The sequence below is a fragment of the Chelonia mydas genome, chromosome 21, assembly GCF_015237465.2.
Source record: "Chelonia mydas isolate rCheMyd1 chromosome 21, rCheMyd1.pri.v2, whole genome shotgun sequence".
Lineage (NCBI taxonomy): Eukaryota > Metazoa > Chordata > Testudines > Cheloniidae > Chelonia > Chelonia mydas.
In genome coordinates this window covers 18157424-18181252 of record NC_051261.2, presented here as the reverse complement: position 1 = coordinate 18181252, position 23829 = coordinate 18157424, and the positions used below count along the sequence as shown (strand labels likewise).

Sequence of the window (23829 nt, the reverse complement as noted above, 5' to 3'; positions counted from 1 at the left end):
GATATTATTTGTTATCATGTTATAAGGTGGCTGCATTTGGTCTATCTTGGCGGAACCATTCTCAGTGTATTTTGATTAAAAGCAATAAAAAGGACAGAAAATAGCTTTAATAGCCATAATCTTTGGTTTGTACAGTAGCCTATTATCTGCTGCTGCTCTGAACAGGAATCTTCTGTTTTATCATTTAGGATTAGACCACTAAGACTTCCAGTAAATTAACCCTGATGTACACTCCAGGCAATGGCCTCTTGGAACAGTTCTGTCTGATTCTCTGAGATGCAATCGCATAAATCTTACAGTACTTAACAACTGACGTGTGCATGCAAGAAATGCAGTTTTCCTGGTTACTTTTTCCAAGTGAAAGCAATGTGAAAATCTCATGCTAATGCACAGAATTTCCTGGTGAGATGGAACAAGTGGATCTCTACAGATGGTTAGAGCTATGATACGTGGTCAAGATAAAAACTAGGAAATGCCAAAGTAAACCATGTTTCACAACCTATTCTGATTTTGCTCTTATTTAAATAAGAGAGGACAGTTCCAATCTCTACCTAACAACAGAAAGTATTATCATAAAAAGGATTAAATACTGTTAAAGATTTAAAGAGTTTACAATTTGGATTTGACAGTACTGCTTAAAGGGTCCATTCAAAATCAGTGAAGTGGTGTAATAGTTCAAAAGAGTTCCATTCCACACTGATGTAACCTGAAGACAGTCACATTGATAATTATTTGTCTTATCATAGGGCCTATGAGCCCAGTCATGGAACAGGACCCTATTGTGCTAGGTGCTGTGCAAACAAAGACAGTCCCAGCTTCAAGCAGCTTACAATTTAAGTAAATACAATTTACTGTCAAAAAATGGGCAAGAAACTTGGAGCTGCTTGCACATAATTTTTGTCTGAGACTGCAGTAAATAATTGTTCCAAGATATGCCATAAGAATCTTTTTAAAGGTGTTTGAAGCAAAGCTGGAAGAGTCCCTGTGGTCGATTCTGAATAATAATTTTCCTGTAATTAGGTCAAGAATGGGGGTAGGGGTGCTTTAAGCAACCTTGTGCTTTCTGTATTCTCATGACATGCAGGGTTCTGTCCAGTCCCTAATATAAGTTAAAGCAATCCTGAGGCTGCTCTGACTTATGCTCTGCTTCCCCAGAACTGTTATGGGCACTGGGAAGCAGACAATACCCACAGTTCAGTACACTCTGGCCATACCTCCATGACCAACATGCCCTGTTCACTGCAGGCTGGGAGCAGAATCTGTGTAGAGTCTTCTGAAGTTCTGTACTGTTTGGGCAGGCCCCTTGCCTAATGGGTATTCTCAAGGGGCTGTTTCCATGGCATAAATGGCCTTAGTGTAACTAAGAATCACAACCCATGTTAATAATAGATGTTTGATTCTTTCAGGGGAGCTGGGTGAGGAGAAAGTGTTCAGTCAGTACACTGAACTCATTTTAAAATTAATTTAGTATTCTGAAATCACTAAGCTATGTTCAGCTAAAGTGTTTTTATTACCTACTTAGAAGTATTGCACAAAGTGAAAAATAGCAAAGTACCACTATCTACGCTGTGTTTTCTTTGGTCATTGTGCACTAGGAAAATTCTTCTTTATGCCTTCCACTCAATTGACTCAAGTGAGATTGTGCATGCAGAATAAAATTACCACCACATTACTTAGTAAGCATATACTTTTACTGAAAATTCATGCCATGTCCTTAAAACATACCCAATCAACTGTGCAGAAGTTCACAGCTTCAGCAAAATTAAAACCCTGGTTAAAGCCACTGTGATAGGCTCTTGGAAATGTAATCACAAATTCTCCAGCACACTGGTTGGTTCGGTAAACCTAATAAAAACAAGAGGCAAACCAAGTTGATTTCTAACAATGGGTGAAAATTACAGAGGTACAGGCTGAGATTTTCAAAGCAACCAAGGGGATGTGGATGCCTGATGCCCATTTATTTAGCTTAAAATACTTTAAAAACCTCAGCCAAAGAGTTATGATTTTTATTCAGAAAGTACAGGGCCTAACCCTGCACTCCACGAGACTACAGGTAAACTCCTAGTACCAACAGTTAGGTTGAAAAATGCTGATGAAACAACTCCCAGCACAGAATGTTACTCAGCCTTACTGGCAGATGAAGCTACCACTCGGTCAGTATATGTACCATAAAGGTGGCAGATATTTCTCTAAAATGTAAGAGTTCGTATTTTTTTCAAACAAGAAACAGCAAATTTGGCTTTAAAAAATAAACAAATATTCTCGTGCTTGGTGGCTGATGGGTTTTTTTGTTTGATTTTGAATACATATTCTTCTTTAAAAGGTGGCAAACCAAAGGGTCATTTAGGGCAGGATCAAGTTTCCTTTCAGCTCTGAGTAAGGGGCAGTGTGAAGATGTGCTGCTACAGAAAGAGCAATGGAAAGGAAGCGAGACTGAATTTGCACAGCAGGGAGGGAAGTACGCTGTATTGACTCATTACAGCAAACTCTCACCCCACAAGCCACCAACCAGAGCTGGCTGAACACAAGGGGAAGGGAGAACAGCCATGGGGTCTGCCTAATTCCCAACCCCATCCAACCAACCAGATAAAAAGCAATGACTGCATTGCCCATCCTTTCAAACCAGCACATTATACCGCTCAAGTCCCTGCTGCTCTCCCCCACCCTGGACTGAGATGTAAGTGGGTTTGATGTGGCCACACAGGAGAATAAGGGGAGGCTTTACTTTCCCTAACAAGCCCCTCCAGCTGATGCAGCCCTAAACATGGCTAAGTCACAATATAGCCTTAAACAGTAAATCTGCAGCTATCAACTAATGTGACCTCACTGATCATCTTAAATCAGGACAAGATAAACCCGCATATTCCACACATTTTTGTGGACTCTGAATTTGACTTCAGCTATCATTGCAATTCTGAGATGCATGTATTGGCCAGAGAAGTATTTAAAATGAGAGCCTTCTGTCTCATTTCACAAGTGATATATGAAAGTCACTAGGCTCTTCATAAAGAGGAATTAAGTTTAAGATTAGTGAGCTGCTGAAGTATACACTGAGATGAAGATGTTTAAAAATGCACAGGTGGCGGAGGGGAGGAGATTGGAAGTCACCTGTAATTTCTTGTTTTCTGAAACACCATGAGATCAATAAAGAATTCCCACAGCTTAAAACTTCTGTCTCTCTGAAATCACACTTTAGGTACCTTACACTGCCTCACTCCCTCTATGTTTCCACTGGGTTCCAAGGTCAGCTCCTTTCAAAAGCCAGTCAAGTACATGGGAAGTACATCCTTTCAAAGTCTGAGAGGAAGGAGGATGGTGAGTGATGCATTTTCTTTAACAGCTAAATAATGACCCAGAATGACAGGAAATATGAGAGGAAGGATGTAGATGAGGCACTGCCAAACAATTCAGCATTATAGAGAAGATCTACAAAGAAGTCATGGTTCCCCTTCCTTTGCTGGGAAGTTGTGTTCCAAACACCACCAGAAAGGAAATAAACTTGGAACAAACAGGGGGCAGCCAAGAGCTCTAGCGTCCAACTAAAGGGCACCTGACAAGCCTCCACAAGTGCCTCAAAAACTCAAACCACCTTATGTGGAACATGGACCCAGGAATGGAAATCCACTGAGACAGGTCTCTCTGGAGAAGAGCATGTGAAATAATCATCTTAAGTAAGTCTAAAAAGCAATGGCTGCATTGCCCATCCTTTCAAAACAGTACATTATACCAGCTCAAACAAATTGAATTCGTCCAATACATTATTGCTATAGTGTGCAATACATGCATAAGCTATTGCAAAGTTATGTTAACAATTGATTTAAACTGTCAACCTTACAGAAGAAGCCAACATAAAAGAAGAGGAGATAAATGACAATGAGCACAGAACTCCAATGACATACGGGCACTCCGTGGGCCATCAGTGTATTTGGGTTCATAATGGTGACAAGCTGATGCAAAAGATCAGGTTGAGACACAAATAACTCAGGAGCCAGCTTCTTCATTACATCTTCCAGCTGCTCAGCCGCATATCCTGGGGCTCCATACCACGTTTTCGGTTCACCCCTGCAAGTTTAAAAAAAGGGGATGCTAAATACATTCACATTTACAGGGTCTTGCTTCACAACACATTGTACGGAAAAGGACGCTAAATAAGCACTATTCAGGAGTGCACTAAGGGTTCTCTACATGGTGGAGTAACATGCTGTACAGGGGTGTGATTTCTACAGCTCACTAACATGCTGTGCAATAATTCATCCACATAGACTTTACTGGTGCACTTTAAGGTAGCACTGTTGGAAACAATACTGATCATGCATACTGGGGAACCTTTAGTCTACAAAGACCAATTAATGTACAGCACATTAGTGCACTTTAGAAATTACACCCCCATCGGGTGCATTACCCCATCACACAGACAACCCCTAAGACTCTATCCCAGGGGTGGGCAAACTACAGCCCATGGACTGCATCCAACCCACCAGCCATTTTAATCCGACCCTCGACCTCCCGCTGGGGAGCAGGGTCTGGGGCTTGCCCCGCTCCAGCACTCCAGCTGGGGAGCAGGGTCGGGGGCCACTCCGTGCAGCTCCCGGAAGCAGCGGCATGTCCCCGCTGTAGCTCCTAAGCATAGCGGCAGCCAGGGGGCTCCGCTCCACATGCTGCCCCCGCCCCAAGTGCCACCCCCGCAGCTCCCATTAGCCGGGAACTGCGGCCAACGGGAGCCGCAAGGGTGGCACCTGTGGATGGGGCAACACAACGTGCCTCCATGTAGGAGCCGGAGGGACATGCTGCTGCTTCCAGGAGCCTGCACCCCTGAGCCACCCCCCACCCCAACCCCCTACCCCAGTCCTGATCCCCCTCCCACACTCCGAATCCCTTGGTCTCAGCCTGGAGCACCCTCCTGTACCCCAAACCTCTCATCCCCAGCCCTACCTCAGAGCCTGCACCCCCAGCCGGAGTCCTCACCCCCCCCCCATGCCCCGATCCCCCTCCCGCCCTCCAAACCCCTTGGTCCCAGCCCAGAGCACCCCCTACACCCCAAACCCCTCATCCCCAGCCCCAACCCAGAGCCTACACCCCCAGTCAGAACCCTCACCCCCCACACAAAAACTTCATCCCCCTTACCCCAACCTGGAGCCCCCTCCTGCACCCTGAACTCCTCATTTCTGGCCCCACTCCCGAGCCCCCACTCCCAGCCCGAGCCAGAGTTTGTCCACCCCAGCTCTATCCACTGCCATAACTCTTAACATTTAATGCTTATAGGCTCTCTCTCTTCAGACTTAACCCGTAATTAGCTAGATTCTGAATGTGTAATTTAAGTATTCTGAAATTGCCTGTAAGAGTGTATTGTGGAATTCCACTTTTATTGCCTCAAGAGCAAATCTGCTCAGGTTAGTGTTCTTTCACTGCAAATGCAACAAATTCCACCTGGGGCCTGACAACCTCTGGCTGAGGCAGAATCGCCATAGAAGCAATATATAGCAACTCCTCACTTAACGTCCTCCCTGTTAATGTTGTTTCGTTGCTGATCAATTAGGGAACATGCTCGTGTAAAGTTGCACAATGCTCCCTTATAACATCGTTTGGCAGCTGCCTGCTTTGTCCACTGCTTGCAGGAAGAGCAGCCCGTTGGAGCTAGTGGTGGGGGCTTGGAACCAGGGTGGACCGGCAGCCCCACATCAGCTCCCTTAAGTTCCCTGTGCAGCAGCTGCCCAGCAGGCTACCAATTGCCAGCAGTTCAGCTGTCCCTCCCCCACTGCCCTGTGCTGCTCCTGTCCTCTGCCTGGAAGCTACTCCTGGGAGCCTCCTGCTTCTTGTGCAGAGGGGTGGGGGCGGGAAGAGGGGTGCTACTGTCAGGGTGTCCCCCTCCCCCATAAGCCATCTCCACAGAACGGGGGGCAGGGGGTAGAGGGAGAGAGCAATGACGACACAACAGGGCTTAGGACTTAGGGAGCTTGCTGGCAGCAGCTGCTGTCTCAACTTGCTGATCTATTTTAAAAGGCAGTGTACTTAGAGTGGGGTCAGTGTACTTATAGGGGTGATGCATGTCTCTCTCTCACACACACGGTGTGTGTGTGTCTGTCTCTCTCTGTATGCTGTCTCTCCTCCCTCCATTCCTGCTGCTTTGTAGAGTGTGAGGCTACATTAACAACAACGTGTTAACCCTTGAGGGCTCAGCCAAGTGCTAGTTCATCATTTAGCAGCAAGGCATTCCCTGGGAAATATCCCACTCTCTTCCACCCTCTGACTCCACCACCTCAACCAAGCTTCACAATCATCTTTGCTGTGTATAGTATTAAATTGTTTGTTTAAAAGTAAGTGTGTGTGTGTGTGGGGGGGGGGGGGGGGTGGGGGGGGGTCTTTTTGCCTGGTGAAAAATGTTCCCCCTGGAACCTAACCATCCCCTATTTTATATTCATTCTTATGGGGAGTGGCATTTTTCAGGAACATAATTGTAATGTTAAGCGAGGAGTTATTGTATAACAAATGGAAAACAAGAAGAACAAGAAGAAGAAAGCCAAGGAAAGTGTGGGCCCCCTTACTGAATGAGGGAGGGCAACCTAGTGACAGAGGATGTGGAAAAAGCTAATGTACTCAATGCTTTTTTTGCCTCTGTTTTCACTAACAAGGTCAGCTCCCAGACTGCTGTGCTGGGCATCACAAAATGGGGAAGAGATGGCCAGCCCTCTGTAGAGATAGGAGGTGGTTAGGGACTATTTAGAAAAGCTGGACGTGCACAAGTCCATGGGGCCGGGACGAATTGCATCCGAGAGTGCTGAAGGAATTGGCGGCTGTGATTGCAGAGCCCTTGGCCATTATCTTTGAAAACTCGTGGCGAACGGGGGAAGTCCCGGATGACTGGAAAAAGGCTAATGTAGTGCCCCATCTTTAAAAAGGGAAGAAGGAGGATCCTGGGAACTACAGGCCAGTCAGCCTCACCTCAGTCCCTGGAAAAATCATGGAGCAGGTCCTCAAAGAATCAATCCTGAAGCACTTAGAGGAGAGGAAAGTGATCAGGAACAGTCAGCATGGATTCACCAAGGGAAGGTCATGCCTGACTAATCTAATCGCCTTTTATGATGAGATTACTGGTTCTGTGGATGAAGGGAAAGCAGTGGATGTATTGTTTCTTGACTTTAGCAAAGCTTTTGACACGGTCTCCCACAGCATTCTTGTCAGCAAGTTAAGGACGTATGGGCTGGATGAATGCACTATAAGGTGGGTAGAAAGCTGGCTTAGATTGTCCGGGCACAACGGGTAGTGATCAATGGCTCCATGTCTAGTTGGCAGCCCGGTGTCAAGTGGAGTGCCCCAGGGGTCGGTCCTGGGGCCCGTTTTGTTCAATATCTTCATAAATGATCTGGAGGATGGTGTGGATTGCACTCTCAGCAAATTTGCGGATGATACTAAACTGGGAGGAGTGGTAGATACGCTGGAGGGGAGGGATAGGATACAGAAGGACCTAGACAAATTGGAGGATTGGGCCAAAAGAAATCTGATGAGGTTCAATAAGGATAAGTGCAGGGTCCTGCACTTAGGATGGAAGAATCCAATGCACCGCTACAGACTAGGGACCGAATGGCTAGGTAGCAGTTCTGTGGAAAAGGACCTAGGGGTGACAGTGGACGAGAAGCTGGATATGAGTCAGCAGTGTGCCCTTGTTGCCAAGAAGGCCAATGGCATTTTGGGATGTATAAGTAGGGGCATAGCGAGCAGATCGAGGGACGTGATCGTTCCCCTCTATTCGACACTGGTGAGGCCTCATCTGGAGTACTGTGTCCAGTTTTGGGCCCCACACTACAAGAAGGATGTGGATAAATTGGAAAGAGTCCAGCGAAGGGCAACAAAAATGATTAGGGGTCTAGAGCACATGACTTATGAGGAGAGGCTGAGGGAGCTGGGATTGTTTAGTCTGCAGAAGAGAAGAATGAGGGGGGATTTGATAGCTGCTTTCAACTACCTGAAAGGGGGTTCCAAAGAGGATGGCTCTAGACTGTTCTCAATGGTAGCAGATGACAGAACGAGGAGTAATGGTCTCAAGTTGCAATGGGGGAGGTTTAGATTGGATATTAGGAAAAACTTTTTCACTAAGAGGGTGGTGAAACACTGGAATGCGTTACCTAGGGAGGTGGTAGAATCTCCTTCCTTAGAGGTTTTTAAGGTCAGGCTTGACAAAGCCCTGGCTGGGATGATTTAACTGGGACTTGGTCCTGCTTTGAGCAGGGGGTTGGACTAGATGACCTTCTGGGGTCCCTTCCAACCCTGATATTCTATGATTCTATGATTCTATGAAAAGGGGGAAATAAATAGCAATGCATATAAAATTAGAAGGTGTGAAGTACAGAAAATTGATAAAGAAAGCTAAAAACCATCAAGGAAAAATCGAATGCTGGAAGAAATTTTTTTAAAAACATATTAGGAACAAAAGAAATCCTAGCAAGAATATAGGACCAACACTAGAGAGTCATGATAAAATTGTTATTAAAGATGCAGAACAGTCAACCTGTGAAACTCTTTGCCAGAGGATGTTGTGACCACTGTTCCCTCTAAGCTGTGTGTGCGTGCACAGACCTTAAACCCCGCGCACATGGCGAAACACCGCGCGCACTCCGGCTTTTTGTTTGTTTGTTTTTTGCACTTCGGCAGCGGCACAGAAGAAATTGTTTGAACACACGGCCTGTTAAAAATTAGAGGGAACATTGGTTGTGACAGCCAAGACTATCACATGATTCTAAAAAGAACTCAATAAATTCATGGAGGATAGGTCCATCGATGGCTATTAACCAGGACGTTTGCCAGAAGCTGGGACTAGGCGACAGGAAATGCATCATTCGATGATTACCTGTTCTGTTCATTCCCTGTGGGGCACCTGGCATTGGCCAGTCGGAAGACAGGATATTGGGGCTAGATGGACCTTTGGTCTGACTCAGTATGGCTGTTCTTATGTAACAGATACAAGCATTCAAAAAGTATTCATGTTCTGTACTTGGAAAGAAGCGGGATGATGTACTCGTATCAGATGAGAATGATGAATTACTTTCCAATCCATTAGTAAGGAAGGAGGATGTTAGATGCCATCCACTAGAGATAAACATTTTTAAAGTCAGCAGGCCCAAATGACTTGCTACCAAAAGTCCTAAAAGAGATGGCTGATGAGATCTCCAGCCACTGTTGTTAATTTTTAATAAATCTTGGACAATAGGGGAAATTCCAGGAAATTGGATGAGTGCTCATGCCAATATTCAAAATTCAAAAAATTGATAAGATGCTCATATAAGATTCAATTGATGAAGTACTAAAGGATAGGAATATAATTAATGTCAGTTAACATGGTTTTATGGAACACAGGTGTTAATGAAAGAATTAAATCAGGTTTGTTTAAGATTACAAGTTTGGTCAATAAAGATATCTACATTGATGTCAGACTTGTGTAAGACTTAGTTCCACATGACATGCTGATTAAAAAATTAACACTATGCAATATCAGTAACTGACAGATCTCAAAAGGTAGTGGCATCAAATGGGGGTGTTTCTAGAGAGGCTGTAGGCCCAATGCCAGTCAACATTTTCATAAATGATCTGGAGGTAAATATAAAACCACTGCCAATAAAATCTGCAGGTAACAAATACAGGTGGAACGGTAAATGAGGAGATGGTCAGGGCAGTTATACATAGCAACCTGGATCACATAGGTCCTTTCAAACAAAATGTGTTTTAATATAGCCAAATGCAAAATTATGTGTCTGATACAAAATTACTCAAGATAGTTAGTTCCAAAGCAGGCTGTGAAGAGTTACAAAGGGATCTCACAAAACTGGGTGTCTGGGCAACAAAATGGTAGTTTAAATTCAATGTTGATAAATGCAAAATAATGCACATTAGAAAACATAATCCCAATTATACATATAAAATGATGGGGTCTAAATTAGCTGTTACCACTCAAGAAAGAGATCTTGGAGTCATCATAGACAGTACTCTGAAAACATCTGCTCACTGTGCAGCAGCAGTCCAATAGGTTAACAGAATTTTAGGAACCATTAGGAAAGGGATAGATAAGAAGACAGAAAATATCATAATGCCACTATATAAATCTACGGTACACCCACACCTTATATACTGCAAGCAATTCTGATTGTCTCATCTCATAAAAGATGCATTAGAATTGGAAAAAGTATAGAGAAAGGCAACAAAAGTGATGAGGGGGATGGAACAGCTTCCATATAGAGCAATGTAAAAGATTGGGATTGTTCAGCTTGGACAAGCGATTACTGAGGAGGGTATGATAAAAGTGTATAAAATCATGAATGGTGTGGAGAAAATGAATAAGGAAGTGTCATTTACCCCTTTACAGAACACATGAACCAGGGCTCACCCAATGAAATAAATAGGTGTAGTAGGAAGAGAGCCTGAAACATAAGCCCTTGTATCAGAGGCCTGGTATGAGGCAGGACCTGCTCACAGAATCTGGTAAGAACAGGGATGATACTGCAGAAATACAATAGGCAGTAAATAAAATAAACAAAAAAAAGTTCTTCTTCTCACATTGCACAGTCAATCCGTGGAACTTGTTCCCAGGGGATGTTGCAAAGGCCAAAACTATAATGGGGTTCAAAAAAGAATTAGATAAGTTCACAGAGCATAGGTCCATTAATGCCTATTAGCCAAGATTGTCAGGGATGCAACCTAATGCTCAGGGTGTCCATAAACCTGATTGCTAGAAGCTGGGAAAGGGCAACAGGATGGATCACTCAATAAAGTGCCCAGTTCTGTTCACTCCCTCTGAAGCATCTGGCACCCGACACTGTCAGAAGACAGGATATTGGGCTAGATGGATCATTGGTCTGATTCTTATGTTCCTCTTACCTTCTTAGGAACAAGGAAAACAAGCAATGCCTGCAGTCTGAGGGACTATGCTGGAAAGTATTTAGGGAGTCACATTGTGGACAAGCAACTTGAGATGAGTTTCCGTGTAACAATGTAGCAAAAAGGGCTAATGCTCTCCCTGACTATAAACAGGGGCGTACTGAGTACGTATCAAGTATCAGGGGTAACCATGTTAGTCTGTAGCCACAAAAAACAATGAGAAGCTCTGTGGCACCTTAAAGACTTACAGATTTATTTAGGCATAAGCTTTCGTGGGTAAATTTTTGAATACTTAGTCTTTAAGGTGCCACCGGACACCTTGTTGTTTGAGTAGGTATGTCTCTATATTGCATTGGTGTCACCTATACTGGAATATTGCGTACAGCTCTAGTTGTCCACATTTTAAAAAGGATGTTAAAAAAATGATAATTTTTGCAACAGGAACTTGGTTAATCCTGTTGATGTATGAGGAAGAATGGAATTAAATTCCCTTTCCCATAGCCAAAGTGCTCGGAAGAATAAAAGATAAAATGTTACTAATCACAACAAATAAGATTCTGAACACTCAGAGAGAGCAGATATGCTGTTTAAGAAAGTGCCATTTCTACAGTCTCTTTAACCATACCATACTTTAAGGGATATAAATTGGCTTATGTGAAAACCTGTGAAAGTTTATGACCATTATGGAAACAGACTTGGGGTGGGATGGAGGTGTGTAACATTGTGGTGCAGGTGGTGTGACCTAGTGGTCAGAACAGGAGTCAGACACACTGGTCTGATCAGAGCCAGAAGGTGGAACTGGAGTTGTGGTTGGGAGACAAGCAAATGGCTGGTGCCAGGAGTCAGAGCAGAACTGGAGTCATGGTCAGGAGGCAAGCCAGTGATTAGAGCAGAACCAAAGTTGTGGTCAGGAGACAAGCAAGTTGGTCAGAGCCAGGGGTTAGGAGAAGAGTCTGGTGCTTGACCAGAAACAGGCACGGGTTTGGAGAAAGGTCCAGTAACAGAAAATGGTCTGAACCAGCTGCAGGCATGGAATGCATTGAGCATCCTCTGTGCTGCTGTTGCTACATGGCTTAAATGATGATCTGCTGGACGTCCAATCAGGGAGCACAGTCACTCTATGAGAGCTTATTGTGCCCAACCAAGCTCATTGGGTTGCCAGGTGGCTGTGCCTGCAGCCAATTGCGTTTCTGACAGTACCCCCACATGGGGTCCTCATCCCTGGATTCTCAGGGTATCATTGGTGAAATTTCTGAAGGAGGTCAGGAGTGTGAACTTTATCTTCTGGCTCCCAAGATTACTCCTCTGGCCTGTACACTCCTTCCAGTCTATCAGATACTGGAGCTTTAACTGACCAATCTGGAATCAGTTCGCATTCTTCCTCTTCCTGGACTATTACTGGGGTTGGGTCTACCCAGTCAGGGAAGAGATTGTCGATGAACATCTTGAGGGAAACACAAAAGATGCAGTGAATCTTGAGAGATTCTGGGAGCTGAAGGCAACTATGTTTATTTGTTCAATGATCTGAAATGAACCCAGGCAATGGTGGTCAGTTTTCAAGTTCTGGGTCAAGACACACATTTTATTCCCTACAGCATGGCTAGGGCAGCTCATCTCTTTTGGTTAGCTAATAAGATCCTTTAGCAGCCAGTAAGTGCTCTTTGAGGTCCTCTCCAGGACCATGGTTGCTTGGATGACAGAGCCTTCTGGTAGGTCCGGATGAAACCAGGGTGAAAACAAATTCGCAGAGAAGGGAGTCTGCTGAGTAGAAGCCTGGGTTAGGTTGTTGTATGCCAAATCGTCCAAACACAGTAGCGGAAGCCAATCATCCCAATGGAAATTCAAAAAACAGCAGATACTGCTCCAAGTTTCAGAGTAGCAGCCGTGTTAGTCTGTATCCGCAAAAAGAAAAGAAGTACTTGTTAGTCTCTAAGGTGCCACAAGTACTCCTTTTCTTTTTGCTCCAAGTTTTGACTGATTTTTTCCATCTTTGCCATCTATCTGCGGATGGTAGGCTGTTGCGGTAAGGGGCCTGGTGCAGGGTTGGAGAAATTCCTGCCAGAACAAAGAAATAAACTGAGGACTTCAATCCAAAATTATGCATGTCAGCATGCTGATACCAGAAGACATACTCCAGGAAGACTGGTGTGGTTTTCACAGACAGATGAAATGGTGCGGCAAGGACTCAAATGGGCCATCTTGGTTAGAAGAACCACCACAGTCAGGATAACAGTGACCTTGAGAGCATGGTAATTTCACAATAAAATCCACAGAAAGAGTGAACCATGAACATGGCTATGTGGGATGGGGTTGAAGGAGGTCCAGTGGCCTTGCTTGTGGCTTCTTCGTACAGGTGCAGAGTTCACATGACTGAACATAGTGTCTTAACATCTGTTTGTAGGGTTGACCACCAGCAGCACCTAGCGATCATGTTCCAGGTTTTACACTGACATAAATGACTCACCATGGGTAAGTCATGACACAGTCTTAGTACCTGAAGCCAGAAGTTGCCCTCAGGAATGCAGAGGTGATACCCACAATAGATGTGGTCTTGTTGCAGGCAAAACCTTGAGTCTGGGGAGGCGCTGGTGATTCTTAGAGACCTGCAGATTGGGACCACAAACGGATCACCTCGTAGCCGTTTCTTGCCCCTGATCTGGGGTATTAACTGTCCCACTTTAGTATCCAAGAGAAGGGGAGTGGAGAGGGAGGGACCTGGGCCCGCCCTCTACTCTGGGTCCCAGCCCAGGGGCCCTAGCGATAGCAGCAAACCACTTGAACTAGCGATTCCTTTCCCTGGGCTACTTCCCTCTCTGGCCCTTCAGCTTGTGGGGCTTCCTGCCCTCTCTCTGCTTGGGCCAGGTTTCTCCCAACCTCTTGTGTCTGTGGAGTCCCTCTGCTCTGCACAAGCCGGGTTTCCCTTTACCTAGGGTCTTGGTCTTCTGGCCCACCACAGCACTTCTCCAAACTCTCCTCTGCTTCCCTCCAAACTGCTCTCCTTCAAACTGCTCTCTGCTCCAACACCAAACCACTCTGCTTCAACTCCTCCAACTGTCTGATTGAAACAGGGTTTTGTTTTTTTTTTAATCAGGTGACTGGCTTCAGGTGCTCTAATTAATCTATAGCAACCTCTCTTCCCTCTACAGGGAATAAGGCGCTCATCATCCTGCGGCTTACATATCTCCCCTCTAATACCCTCCTGCTGGCCTCTGGCCATGCTGTATCACACCCGTTATATTGGAGGGCACCTTCCACTTGGTGACAGCAGTCATATTCCGAGGGTCCCTGACAACTGCCACTAGGGAGATGACAAGGCCCAGAAACACCCTGGTATCCTTGTCAAATTTGTATTTCTCAGGTTTTGTGTAAAGTTGATTTTGGCAAGGCTGATCAAGAACAGTGTGCACATGGTGGTCATGGAGCTCTTGGTTCTCCCAAATTAAATGGAAGTTCCCCAGTGCTAGTTCATCTTTGATAGTCACTGAGCCCCTGCCTAAAGTCGTCACTCAATCCAGTGGGTGCCTGTGGCCAGACACTGAAACTCAGCTAAATACTTAGCAGTGGACCGGGTCCCTGCTTTAGGGCATGGGGAGCAGCTTCTGCAGTATTTTCTCTATTAGAGACATCAAAGATGCCCGCCATTGCCTATACAAAGTTCTTGAAGCATTCAAAGAGAGAACTGGATCCCTCCAAGAGCCAGGACACCCACTTCAGGGCCTCTCTGATGAGCAGACTAATTACTAATCCCACTCAGGACCGATCCCTGGCATACATCTGTGGCCATAGCACAAACAGAAGATGGCACTGATTAAAGAACCCACATAATTTTGCACGGTCCCCATCAAACTTACCTGCTAAGGGCACCTGGGGTTTACGGGATGAGGATGCAAGGATATGGGGAACAGGAGTCTGGGCTTGCTCCTGGGACTGAAGGACTGCATTCTGGTAATGTAGCATGGTGATCTTGTTACACAGATCATACAGGACTACAACAACATTAGAGAGGGTGAGTTGGGCTCCTATTAGGTATCTCTATACTGTGAGATGATGTCCCATCTTATCTTTTAGGAGGATGCTCAAACTGTCACACACTGGGGTGTAGGTACTGTAAACTAATGGTCAGAATGGGAGTCGGGTCTAGAGGTTGTAGCAGAACAGGAAGAGGGAACTGGAGTCATGAAGCCAGTGGTTACAACCAGCCGTCAGAGCCGAACCAGTCATGGTCAGGAGACAAGCCAGTGGTCAGAGCCAGGAGGTCTGGAGGAAGGTAGAGACTGGGCCTTGGGCAGGAACAGTTGCGGGTTGGTGCAAGGACCAGTACAGGAAGCAGGTCCAGTGCTGCTGTAGGCACAGAATGCATTGAACAGCCACTGTGCTGCTGTTGCTACAAGACTTGAATGATGATCTGCTGGCTTGTGTGCAATCAGCACAGTCACCTAGAGAAAGAAATTGGGCTCAGCCGCTCTCATTGGGTGCCAGGTAACTGCACTTGGAGCCAGCTGAGTTCCTGACAAGAGGACCATCTTGTCCTTGTGCAGTGAGTCATATAGACTTATAACTATCAGTGATTGCAACTCACCGCCCCTCCTGGCAGATGTGACAGCTATCAGAATGGCCATTTTGTTAGACAGGTGATCCAAGGACTAACGCTGCAGGGGCTCAAAAGGGGGAGAACAGAACTCCATAAGTTTTGTTAGTAGCAAAACTCAATTTCTAGAGAGGAACAAGCTATGTCATGGAAGAAAAGAGAGTAGTCAGGCCTTTAAGTAACCACAACGAGGGTGCTTGTGGGTAACACACTAATAAAGCATATAGGTGAACCTTTATGGGTGCTGTAGACACTATACATAAAGAGTTCTGGACTAAGTAGTTCAAAACTGCACAGATAAAAGAGAAATCAGATACAAATCCTCTATCCGTTGCACAGATAGCCCCTTCATTTCTGACCACATCATTTCACAGTGGCAGGCTTTCTGGACTAAATGAGATTCTCCTATGAAGGAGATTCTCTGACAAGGGGATAAAGCAGAACTTGTCCCACTTGATCTGAAGCCCTAGAGAGTGAAACAAATGTCACATCTAGTCCACTATGTTTTCTGAGTTATGCTGCTACTATGGCAAACATTGTGTAAATACCCAGAAGGAGCATGCTTTACCTTGATAGCTGCCACCTCCACCACATTCTGAGACCCTGGGATCCACTTTACACCACTGGGTATGTGTTATTCTGGTCCCAACTGACCAGGCCAGAGCAAGGGACCCAGGTGACATTGCCACGTCCACTGGCTTTGGCTGAATCCTGACCATCACCTGGGATGTGAGAATTTGTCCTCTCCCTACATCATTTATGTTCTCTTCCTATCCCTCTCTTTTTCCCTTCTAATAAGAGTTTAGCTTAGTCAGTCAAAACTGTATATTTTGCAACACTGCGGAGAGCCTGTGACCAAAGAGGCAACTAAAAGTGATACCCTAAAGTGCACACTGCTGGTACAAGTTTGCCAGCTGTTGGAGTGGCTGATAAAACTGTGTGCTATGCCTGTGTTTTTCCAGCAGTGAGGATGCAAGTGAAAGTCAACACCAGAGATAAAGGCTGAATTTTCTAACTTTGCTGTCCTCTTCTTTCCCCTTTTACATGCATTTGTTTTGTTTTGTCTTCTAGGAAAAGGGACTGGACTTTAACAGCAGCAATAGTTCTAGCCCATCTTAACTTTTTCACTGTTTCCCAAAAAGGACAGTTATTACCATTGTTGATACCACCTAAAAAACTGTCAAATCCCTATAAAAAAATCACTCTACATCTAAAGAAAAAGGGAATGGGATTATGGTTAAAATAAAAGCCTTATTTAATATTTTGTATTTCAAATACTTTAACGTTTCCCCTTCTTTTTCTGTATTTTTAATGAAAGGTTAAGAGACTATTTAATGGTGTGTTTGCTACGGAAAATAAGTAGGCTGAGTTAAAACCAAGAAGGTCTCTGTGTCAACTTGAAAGCTCTCTCTCACCAACAGAAGTTGGTCCCATAAAAATTATGACCTCACTCACCGTGTCCCCCCTAACATCCTGAGACCAACATGGTTACAACACTGCATACATTTAATATTGGGCAGTTTCAAGTCACCTTTCTCTGAGCCCTATATTCCATCAAAATTAATACAGGAGATCTCCGCCCTCTTAGATACTGCAGGTGAAATAGATGGCATTATTCAGATGTCTCTGGCTGGGATAGGGAGTCCTTCACTTAGAGGGGGAGTGATCCTGTCTTTGGCCTTAACCTCCAGTTTCCAGTTGCAAGGTCTGGGCCATCCTACTGAGCAGCCCCTGAAATTGCAGAAATTTGTCCAGAGGACAAGCTACCGAGGAATCTATATTTTTATCCAGCAAAGTAGCTTCAGTGATAACACCTCCTGTAGGTATCCCTTGATCATCAGAAGTCATTTCCTCATACCCTGAAGCCTCAGCTCCAATGAACTGTGAACAAGGCTGAGGAAGGACAGGTTTCTGGTGCTGGAAGTGGAGGCTGGGCCATGACATAGCAAATTACTCTAAAGTGGATTACACACAGCTAAACACATCAACTATTTAAAATAAAGGCTAGAAAAATGTCTACAAGTGAAGACAGGACAGAGTGGTTTCTAATCTTCTCCACTGCAAAGCAGAAGGAAGCAAGGCAGTTGGAACTACATTTCTTAATATGGGTTCTGAAAGCAAACACTAATGTCAGGATGGGGAACTATTCTGGAAAGCAGTGACTCTCTGAAAAGGACTTGGGGAAAATGGTGGTTAGCTAAATTAAAATGAGCTCCTTTTGCAAAACTGTGGCTAAGAGGGGTAGATACGATTCTTGGACATACCAACAGAGGAAGACTGAGTAGGACTGTGGTATTATCTTTGCATGCAGCACTGGTGAGACCATGACTGGAATTATATTTCCAGTTATGTCCACATTTTTAAAAAAGGAAGTTGAAAAACTGGAAAGGGTTCAGGTAAGAGCTAGAAGAATCAGTCGAGGTGTGGAAAATGTGCCCCACAGCGAGAAATTTAAGACATTCATCTATTTTGTGGGTAAGAAGAATGGCTCCCTTCAACATTGTGTTGATTAAAGAGCTGACTTGATGATAATCAATAACTACTTATGTGGAGAGAAGATTTCTAATAGCACAAAACTCAACCTATCAGACAAAATAATACAAAGATCCAATAGCTGTAAATTACAGCTAGACATATTTAAACTGGAAATTAAATACAAGTTTTAACATTGAGGATAAGCAACCTTTGGAACAACTTAGCAAGAGATGTCTTTACATCAAGATTGGATGTCTTTAAAAGATAGACTCTAGCTCAACCACAAGTTACTGAGTTTGATGCAGGATTTCGCTGGTTGAAATTCTATGGCACGTATTATGCGGGGGGTGAGATTAGAGTACCATAAGAGTTCCTTCAGCCTTAAAAATCTATGCACTTACAACCTGGACTTAGTCCCTACAAATCAGTGGGGGCTTTGGAGTTATTTCACCCTCCTCTCCAAAACTCACCAATGCAGATAGTTAATGGAATAGCTCCAGTGGTCCTCAATATGCCAGCAAAATGAAGAAAAGCACATTCCTACATAGAGCCAGGGCAATTTCATTCCACATATATCTGCAGTGATGTGAGCAAGTACAGACTGCTCCATCACAGGCATGTTGTTCAAATTCCAGCCACTATCAAGATATTCCTAAAAGTGGAACAGAAAAAAAGAGTCACTGGTCTAAGCCACATCAAGTAAACAACAAAAATGGAAGTAACTTACCTGTTCAGGTTTCAGAGTAGCAGCCGTGTTAGTCTGTATTCGCAAAAAGAAAAGGAGTACTTGTGGCACCTTAGAGACTAACCAATTTATTTGAGCATAAGCTTTCGTGAGCTACAGCTCACTTCATCGGATGCATACTGTGGAAACTGCAGAAGACATTATATACACAGAGACCATGAAACAATACCTCCTCCCACCCCACTCTCCTGCTGGTAATAGCTTATCTAAAGTGATCACTCTCCTTACAATGTGTATGATAATCAAGTTGGGCCATTTCCAGCACCTGGAAATGAAAACCTGGATTTGTGCTGGAAATGGCCCAACTTGATCATCATACACATTGTAAGGAGAGTGATCACTTTAGATAAGCTATTATGAGCAGGAGAGTGGGGTGGGAGGAGGTATTGTTTCATGGTCTCTGTGTATATAATGTCTTCTGCAGTTTCCACAGTATGCATCCGATGAAGTGAGCTGTAGCTCACGAAAGCTCATGCTCAAATAAATTGGTTAGTCTCTAAGGTGCCACAAGTACTCCTTTTCTTCTTACCTGTTCAGTAACTGAAGTTTTTCGAGATGTGTTATTTATGTGTGTTCCACTGGAGATTGGAAGGCTTTGGCCAGCAGTGTCCATTGAGGCTACGCAGGGAGCAGGTGCAATCAAGCCCTCCTGTGCTTGAGGATATATAGGGTGTGGAGCAACCAACCACCCTCAGTTCCTTCACCACTACCCAATCCAAGTATTAGACTCAGCAGTTGTGGGGAAATGAGAGTATGTTATGGAACACATACAGACACACATCCAAAGAGGTCGAGTTACTGAACAGGTAAGTAACTTCCATTTCTTCTTTGAGTGCTTGTCTATGTGTGTGCCATGTCTGGTGTCTCCCAAGCAGTATCCATAAAAGAGGGGGTAGGAAATACTGCAAATCTCATTGAACAGGGATTTTAATACATCCTTGTCAAAATCGAGCATCTGGACGTGCCGCCTCCACAACAGAGTAATGTTTTGTGAAGGTACATTCATTACCACAGGAGGCAGCCCTACAAATAGCAATTAAAGGAACACCTCTAAACTAGGCTGCCTGTGCCTTGGTTGAATGTGCTCTGATGTTCCCAAGGAGCTGTAAATTGACCGTATCATAACTTTATACAACCTGACACCCATCTAGAAATTCTCTGGGTTGCAACTACCCGAGACCCTTAGATCTTTCAGCAACAGGGGGAAAAAAAACAGCCTTATGGATGATCCAAATTATTTTATCCTTTCAGCTAAAAGGGCAAGACCCATAAGGACATCTAATGTGTGCACTGCAGCTTTACCCTTGGTTGACTGTGTTTCACAAAGGATACTGGTAAATATAGCAATTGATTTAAACAAAAATCAGACAGCACCTTAAGAAGGAATTTAGGGTGCAGTCCGAGAATAATCTTGAGTTTGTGAAAAATCATAGACTACACCCTGCAATAAGTGCTTGCAACTCAAATCACATTATGTGAGAAATGTAATAGCCATAAAAAATGCTGTTTTCAGGGACAAATGCAACAAGGAACAAGAAACTAATGGTTTGAAAGACCTGTTATTACAACAGTGAGATCCCAAAAGGAGTAGGCTGCTGCCTAAGGGGGGAAATTCTAACAAGTCCTTAAAAAAAATTCACCAAAGGATGAGAAAAGAGACTGTATAATCCTAAACTGGACAACAATGAGCCAAAGCAGCATTCAAATTGACATGCAGAGAATTAACTGAAAGACCTGAAGTTTCAAGAATATTAGGAATTGTCATTTCCATTGAAGAAAGATTGCACTGTGTTTACACACTCAGACTTCAAGGACAGAAGGGACCATCATGATCATCTAGTCTGACCTGCACAGTGCGGCCACAGAACCTCAATCGCTCGCTCCTGTAATAAACTCATAATCTCTGACTCATCTATTGAAGTCCTCAAATCTTGATTTAAAGGCTTCAAGTTACAGAGAATCCACCATTCACTCTAGTGCAAACCAGCAACTGACCCATGCCCCACATTGCAGAGGAAAGCAAAAAAAAAAAAAACCAAGGTCTCTGCCAATCTGACCTGGGGGAAAATTCCTTCCCAACCTCAAATATGGCAATCAGTTATATATATGCGCATATAGGCAAGACCCACTACACAGACAGCTGGCAAATAATTCTCTGTAGTAACTCAGAACCTTCTTCATCTAGTTTCCATCTGCAACCATTGGAGATATTTCCCAATAGCAGTCATGTCTTGGCCATGTGCCATTGTAGGCAATCATACTATTACCTGCATAAATTTATCAAGGTCAGTCTTGAAACAAGTTGATGGTTTTTTGACCTACTTCTCCCCTTGGAAGGCTATTCGAGAACTTCACTCCTCCAATGGTAAGAAACCTTTGTCCAATTTCAAACCTAAACTTAATAATGGTCAGTTTATATCCATTTGCCCTTCTGCCAACATTGGCCCTTAACTTAAATAACTCCTCTCCCTCCCACCCTGGTGTTTATCCCTCATACGTATTTATAGAGAACAATCATAATTTCCCTCATCCTTTGTTTTGTTAGGCTAAACAAGCCAAGCCCCTAAGTCTCTTCTCATAAAGTAGGTTCTCCATTCCTTTGATCATCCTAGGAGCCCTTCTCTGTACCTGTTCCAGTTTGAATTCATCTTTCTTAAACATAGGAGACATATGAAAACATAGTATTCCAGATGAGGTTTCACAAGTGCCTTGTATAATGGTAATGACACTTCCCTATCTCTACTGGAAATACCTCATCTGATGCATCTTAGTTTTGCATTAATCTTTTTCATGGCCGCATCACATTGGCAGCTCATAGTCATCCTATGATTCACCCAAGTATTTCTCCTCTGTCTCTTCCAACTCATATGCCCCCACCTTATAGTAAAAATTCTTGATGTTAATCCCCAAGTGCATGACTTTGCAATATTAATTTCATCCCATTTCTATTACTCCAGTCTTCAAGGTCATCAAAATCTTGTGTGATATTCCGGTTCTCTTCTGTATTGGCAATATTTCCCAACTTTGTGTCATCTGCAAATTTTATTACCACACTCCCACTTTTTGTGCCAAGGTCACTAATGAAAATGTTCAGTAAGATTGGTCCCAAGACTGATCCTTTAGGAAGTCCATTTGTAATCTCCCTCCACTCTGACAGTCCACCTTTCAGCATGACCTTTAACCGGTTATTACCTACCTTTCAATTCTCATATTAATTCCCATTTTATCCAATTTGACTAATAATATCCCATGTGGAACTGTATCAAATGCAGTAGTTCTAATCTACCTGGATTTCAGTAAAGCATTTTTTTGTATAGAAAACTGGTTATCTTCTCAAAGAAAGATAAGTCTGGTCTTGCACAATCTACCTTTTGTAAAACCAGTTGTATTTTATCCCAATTACTGTTTACCTCTATGTCCTTAACAGCTCTCTCTTTCAAAATATTTTCATAGATTCATAGATATTAAGGTCAGAAGGGACCATTATGATCATCTAGTCTGACCTCCTGCACAATGCAGGCCACAGAATCTCACCCACCCACTCCTGTGATAAACCTCTCACCTATGTCTGAGCTACTGAAGTCCTCAAATCGTGGTTTAAAGACTTCAAGGAGCAGAGAATCCTCCAGCAAGTAACCCGTGCCCCATGCTACAGAGGAAGGTGAAAAACCTCAAGGGCCTCTTCCAATCTGCCCTGAAGGAAAATTCCTTCCCGACCCCAAATATGGTGATCAGCTGAACCCTGAGCATGTGGGCAAGATTCACCAGCCAGATACCCAGGAAAAAATTCTCTGTAGTAACTCAGATCCCACCCCATCAAACATCCCATCGCAGGCCATTGGGCCTATTTACCATGAATATTTAAAGATCAATTAATTGACAAAATCATATTATCCCATCATACCATCTCCTCCATAAACTTATCAAGTTTAATCTTAAAGCCGGATAGGTCTTTTGCCCCCACTGCTTCCCTTGGAAGGCTATTCCAAAACTTCACTCCTCTGATGGTTAGAAACCTTCATCTAATTTCAAGTCTAAACTTCCCGATGGCCAGTTTATATCCATTTGTTCTTGTGTCCACATTGGTACTGAGCTTAAATAATTCCTCGCCCTCTCCGGAATTTATCCCTCTGATATATTTATAGAGAGCAATCATATCTCCCCTCAACCTTCTTTTGGTTAGGCTAAACAAGCCAAGCTCCTTGAGTCTCCTTTCATAAGACAGGTTTTCCATTCCTCGGATCATCCTAATAGCACTTCTCTGTACCTGTTCCAGTTTGAATTCATCCTTCTTAAACATGGGAGACCAGAACTGCACACAGTATTCCAGGTGAGGTCTCACCAGTGCCTTGTATAACGGTACTAACACCTCCTTATCTCTACTGGAAATACCTCGCCTAGTGCATCCCAAGACCGCATTAGCTTTTTCACAGCCATATCACATTGGCTGCTCATAGTCATCCTGTGATCAACCAATACTCCAAGGTCCTTCTCCTCCTCCGTTACTTCTAATTGATGCGTCCCCAGCTTATAATTAAAATTCTTGTTATTAATCCCTAAATGCATGACCTTACACTTCTCACTATTAAATTTCATCCTATTACTATTACTCCAGTTTACAAGGTCATCCAGATCCTCCTATATGATATCCTGGTCCTTCTCTGTATTGGCAATACCTCCCAGCTTTGTATCATCCACAAACTTTATTAGCACACTCCCACTTTTTGTGCTGAGGTCAGTAATAAAAAGATTAAATAAGACTGGTCCCAAAACCGATCCCTGAGGAACTCCATTAGTAACCTCCCTCCAGCCTGACAGTTCACCTTTAAGTATGACCACTGTAGTCTCCCTGTCAACCAATTCCTTAACCACCTTTCAATTTTCATATTGATCTCCATCTTTTCCAATTTAACTAATAATTCCCCATGTGGCACAGTATCAGACGCCTTACTGAAATCTAGGTAAATTAGATCCGCTGCGTTTCCTTTGTCTAAAAAATCTGTTACTTTCTCAAAGAAGGAGATCAGGTTGGTTTGGCACGATCTACCTTTTGTAAAACCATGTTGTATTTTGTCCCATTTACCATTGACCTCAATGTCCTTAACTATTTTTCCTTCAAAAGTTTTTCCAAGACCTTGCATACTACAGATGTCAAACT

The 23829-nt window shown here is 43.8% G+C and overlaps 1 protein-coding gene across 19 annotated transcripts in view; it reads right to left on the bottom strand.

Moving 5' to 3' along the window:
* The window catches only part of KDM5B (lysine demethylase 5B), a 183698-nt gene that overhangs the window by 77440 nt on the left and 82429 nt on the right, over positions 1 to 23829 (bottom strand). For 17 of the 19 annotated variants that reach the window (XR_005223286.2, XM_043533827.1, XM_037885142.2 and 14 more), the window contains 3 exons: positions 18397 to 18578; positions 3900 to 4062; positions 1726 to 1845 (listed from right to left, as the gene is read on the bottom strand). Coding sequence is in view for 18 of the 19 variants with exons in the window: in XM_043533827.1 (XP_043389762.1) it covers positions 1726 to 1845; positions 3900 to 4062; positions 18397 to 18578 (465 nt within the window). In the remaining variant the exon portion in view is untranslated. The remainder of the gene's footprint in view (positions 1 to 1725; positions 1846 to 3899; positions 4063 to 18396; positions 18579 to 23829) is intronic. The other 2 variants (XM_043533825.1, XM_043533819.1) reach the window with 1 other exon arrangement.